This window comes from Nanorana parkeri, unplaced genomic scaffold (genome assembly GCF_000935625.1).
Source record: "Nanorana parkeri isolate BGI_ZX_2015 unplaced genomic scaffold, ASM93562v1 scaffold1009, whole genome shotgun sequence".
Lineage (NCBI taxonomy): Eukaryota > Metazoa > Chordata > Amphibia > Anura > Dicroglossidae > Nanorana > Nanorana parkeri.
Window position 1 is genome coordinate 634,797 of NW_017307277.1, and position 4,967 is coordinate 639,763.

Consider the following 4,967-nt stretch of genomic DNA (forward strand, 5'->3'; position numbering starts at 1 on the left):
ATTGTGTGTCAATGTTACAAATCTCGTCTTATTTCTGACGCACGCGTCGCATTCCATGCGATCATACAGCGCCAATCATTGTCCATTCCTCACCCTGCTGATATCTATCGGGCCCTCTGCGTTCTCTCGGCTGTAAGGAATGTACTGGGGGCCCATGTCCAGATCTGCCACATGCGTCTTCATTTTCTGCTGTGCTTTGCGGTAACATGCAATACAATGAACATTACCCGACACAGAGCTGACCGATGGGCCGATCGCGATCCCGCCGGCGCTATACCGGCCTCAATGTACGGAAAATGTTAGAAGTTGTTATCTCAACAAAGGTCCGAATCGCATTCGCACTGCCGCGGTCTCATGTGTGGTGCCCAGGTGAGCACACGGACGGCGCCGTACAAAACACTAATAGTAAATAAAAGTAGTTCCCGGCACGCACGTGAAGGGTTTTTAAAGTATTGATGTGTTTATTCGATACGCGGTGTCACTGTGGCTCTGATGAAGGATCCCTGTGCGGACCCGAAACGTTAGCCCCGTGTGACATCATGTGACATCGGGAAACATATCAATACAGTAATACCTCGGTTTACGAGTAACTTGGTTTGCGAGTGTTCCGCAAGACGAGCAAACATTTCTGAAAAAGTTTGCCTCGCTATACGAGCGATTGTCTTGCGATACGAGCAGGACGCGACGCCGGGCGTGACGCCGATCACAGGGATTGCGGGTGATCATCTCGGTCATCTGTCCGTGCGACTGTATATACTGTACAATGGCCCCAAAGCCCAAAAAAGCTGAAAAGAAAGGCGCTAAGAAGAAGGAGATGATGACGGTGGCAGTAAAGAAGGAAATGATTGAGAAGTACGAACGAGTTATGCGAGTGACCGGAATTGCAAGATTGTATAAGAAGTCTACGTCGACCATTTGCACAATATTAAAGAAGAAAGAAGAAATAAGGGGGGTAGATGCAGCAAAAGGAGTCACAAGAATATCAAAGCAACGGCCACCTGTTCTGGAAGATGTAGAAAAGTTGCTTCTGGTTTGGATAAATGAGAAGCAACTAGCAGGTGATACTGTGAGTGAGAACATTATCTGCGAGAAGGCAAAGGCCTTGCATACCGACCTCATAAGTAAACTGCCAGGGACGTCTACAGAAAATGAAGAACTCTTCAAGGCAAGCAGGGGATGGTTTGATAATTTTAAGAGGAGAAGTGGCATCCATAGTGTTGTGAGGCACGGAGAGGCTGCGAGTTCAGACACTAAGGCAGCTGAGGCGATCACTACCGAGTTCCAGAAGCTCATGGTTTCCGAGGGTTACCTGGCGGAGCAAGTTTTTAACTGCGATGAGACGGGGCTTTTATGGAAGAAGATGCCAAAGAGGACCTACATTACAGAAGAAGAGAATGCAATGCCCGGTCACAAGCCCATGAAACACCGTCTTACCCTCTTGTTTTGTGCTAATGCAAGTGGGGAATTCAAAGTCAAGCCCCTGCTGGTGTATCGCTCCGAGAATCCACGAGCCTTCAAGAAATGTAAGGTGCAGAAGAGCCAGTTAAATGTTATGTGGAGGTCCAACAGCAAGGCTTGGGTCACTCGCATCTTGTTCGTTGAGTGGATCAACGAGGTCTTCGGTCCTGCAGTGAAGAAATACCTTTTAGAAAAGAATCTGCCACTCAAAGCATTGCTGATTATGGATAATGCTCCTGCTCATCCTCCAGGCCTTGAGGACGACTTACTGGAAGAATTCGAGTTCATTAGGGTTAAGTTCCTTCCTCCCAACACCACTCCAATCCTCCAGCCAATGGATCAACAAGTCATTTCCAACTTTAAAAAGCTTTACACCAAAGCACTATTTCAGCGATGCTTTGAGGTGACCGAAGGAACAAACCTTACCCTTCGAGAGTTTTGGAAAAATCATTTTCATATCGTGAACTGCCTCAAGATCATCGATAAAGCCTGGGATGGGGTCACCAAGAGAACCCTGAATTCTGCTTGGAGAAAGCTGTGGCCTGATTGCGTTTTTGGACATGGACTAGAGGGGCCTGCTTATGAACAGGAGTCGCCAGTTGTCGATTAAATTGTGTCCTTGGGGAAGACCATGGGACTGGAGGTGAATGAGGACGACATTCAAGAGCTGGTGGGGGAACATGGCCAGGAGCTGACCACTGACGGACTGATGCATCTGCATTGCGAGCAACAGCAAGAGGATATGGAGGAGATCTCGTCTGCAGAGGAGGATGAGAATAAGGCGCAGGAATCCCTCACTTCAAATAAGATTAGGGAGATGTGTGAAATGTGGGAAACAGTGCAAAATTGTGTAGAAAAGCACCACCCGAATAAGGCTGTAGCAGTGCGAGCGATGAATCTGTTTAACGACAACGCAATGTCACATTTCCGCGAAATCCTCAAAAGAGGCAAAAGCCAGTGTGATTGGATAGATTCCTTGTGAAGGTTTCACGGAATGACGGAAGATTCCATTGAGCCGAGAGATCGCAGTGATTCCGTTATTGATAGTGAAAGTCGCCCTGCACAATAATCCTCCTCTCTCTCGTCCCCCTCACACCGGCCCCTCCTCTCTCCTGTACCCCTCACACCGGCCCCTCCTCTCTCCTGTCCCCCTCACACCGGCCCCTCCTGTCTCCTGTATTGGCTTTCACACCCGAATCCTGAAAAACGAAATAACACAAATCCCAATTTAAAACGAAACAAAACTAAACAAATTTTTTGGCAGTGCGCATGTCTACCGGTAATTGGTTTATTTTTCTTTATATTTTGTACAGTATTATATTACAGTATTGTAATCATTTTATATGAATATTTTTGGGTTGTGGAACGAATCATCTGAATTTCCGTTATTTCCTACGGGGGGAAATTCGCTTTGATATACAAGCATGCTTCCGGAACGAATTATGCTCTTAAACCAAGGTATTGCTGTACTTTAAAAACCCTTCAAGAAGAACTTGTTATCTCACAGAAGGAGTAGTTGGTGGTCGGAACGGACTTCCGGCAGAGGTGGAGTCAGGCGGCAGCAGGAAGTGAATTTAAAGTGCATTTTCACTTTTGCACTCAAATTGAGGATACCCCCCCTCCCCCCTCCCCCCATATGTTCCTGTACACTCAGCATACTGAAAAATGACTTTTACAACAAATTCTGACCTTTTTAGATGTTTTGTGTCAGGAGGCAAGATGGCCGATTCCGGGTTTTTCTGAGCCCAGTCACAGTGATCTGCCCCAATGGAAAGTCCCGGGACTGAAAACGTGAGGATTCTGTGCATCTGATGAGCTTCATTAACATACAATGGACCAGCCCCCCTCTCAATGGACGAGACCCCTCCCCCCCCTCACGGCCCCTCCCCACGACCCCTCCTAACATTTCAAAGAAACGGAAACAAGAAGAATGTTTAACCCTTAAATCCCCAAACCGATGCAAAGGGATTTGAACTGCAGGACGCATGGTGACATTTATTGTTAGCTCGCGCTGTGTGATTGGGAAGATGTAAGAAATATATAATGGGCGCAATCACGATTTGGAGGAAATACAAATAAAATAAACAAATTGTGTGGATGGACCACGCGGCCTTTTCGTGTCCTCGCTCTTCTGTATTTCTATGCACTTTACTTGGCAACGCAGCTCGCCAGAACGCAGAGCGGTCTGGACCATGCACTGTGCTGCACTACAGCAGAGGGGTGTGATATCTCTACTCTATGTGTGTGTTGGAAGGCCATTCACAATGAAGGGGAACGCACATATATGAGGCACGGCCATGCGTTGTGTTATCTATCACGTTATAACACACAGAGAGGTGAATGAAGAACGAGACGATATTTCAGCTTCTTTTTCTTCTATTGGAGATATTTTGGTCACACCGCGTTTCGTGGTTGACGTTCCCCTCGTCCTCTGTAATCACGGAACGTTCTCGGATATTCTACATCTGAGCATACGCCAACACACAGCTGCACATGGGGAACCCTCCGGACTCGGATATTCTACATCTGAGCATACGCCGACACACAGCCGCACATGGGGAACCCTCCAGACTCGGATATTCTACATCTGAGCATACGCCAACACACAGCTGCACATGGGGAACCCTCCAGACTCGGATATTCTACATCTGAGCATACGCCAACACACAGCTGCACATGGGGAGCCCTCCGGACTCGGATATTCTACATCTGAGCATACGCCGGCACAAAGCCGCACATGGGGAACCCTCCGGACTCGGATATTCTACATCTGAGCATACGCCAACACACAGCCGCACATGGGGTACCCTCCGGACTCGGATATTCTACATCTGAGCATACGCCGACACACAGCCGCACATGGGGAACCCTCCGGACTCGGATATTCTACATCTGAGCATACGCCGACACACAGCTGCACATGGGGAACCCTCGGGACTCGGATATTCTACATCTGAGCATACGCCGCACACAGCCGCACATGGGGAACCCTCCGGAGTCCACGAATCTCCAATAAACTGCCCAATCAGCCTCTTCAGCTTTTATGTCTTTCTAGAGAAGTGACAACGTCCCCAAATGTGCTCAGAGCAAGAAGCCAGCGTGACGCCGGAGCGTGACGCCCAGCAGAGCCGGGGACGGGTAAGTCGGGGGACGTAGGAAATAACACGACATTCAGGAGCCAGTCAGGGAAATCTGGGGGCTGGCAGAGAAGATTAACATCTCCTGACATCCAGCGCAACGCTTCAATGAGCCGCATTCGTCACGTCGCAGGTGCCTCCAGGAACACAGCCCGACGCTCAGCTGCGCAGGCACACGGGGCCGCCTCATAGGATTCTGTTCTGTCTTCTCTCAGACGTGTACCGGTCACGTGAAACAACAGTGTACATGTACGCATGACCTCATTACATGATCAGCTCCCCTTTCTTGCTCCATTGCCCTCATGTAACCTACAATGCGAGGCAAAGGTCACATGGCCCCTGGCTACCCAGCGCATTGTGGGCGTTTCATAT

General features: G+C 48.8%; 1 protein-coding gene across 1 annotated transcript; it reads left to right on the forward strand.

Moving 5' to 3' along the window:
• Nucleotides 1–763: 763 nt before the first annotated feature.
• Nucleotides 764–2,068, forward strand: LOC108795810 (tigger transposable element-derived protein 1-like). The gene has a single exon (XM_018567116.1). It carries the CDS (start codon nt 764–766, stop codon nt 2,066–2,068), a length of 1,305 nt encoding a protein of 434 aa, XP_018422618.1.
• Nucleotides 2,069–4,967: the final 2,899 nt, after the last annotated feature.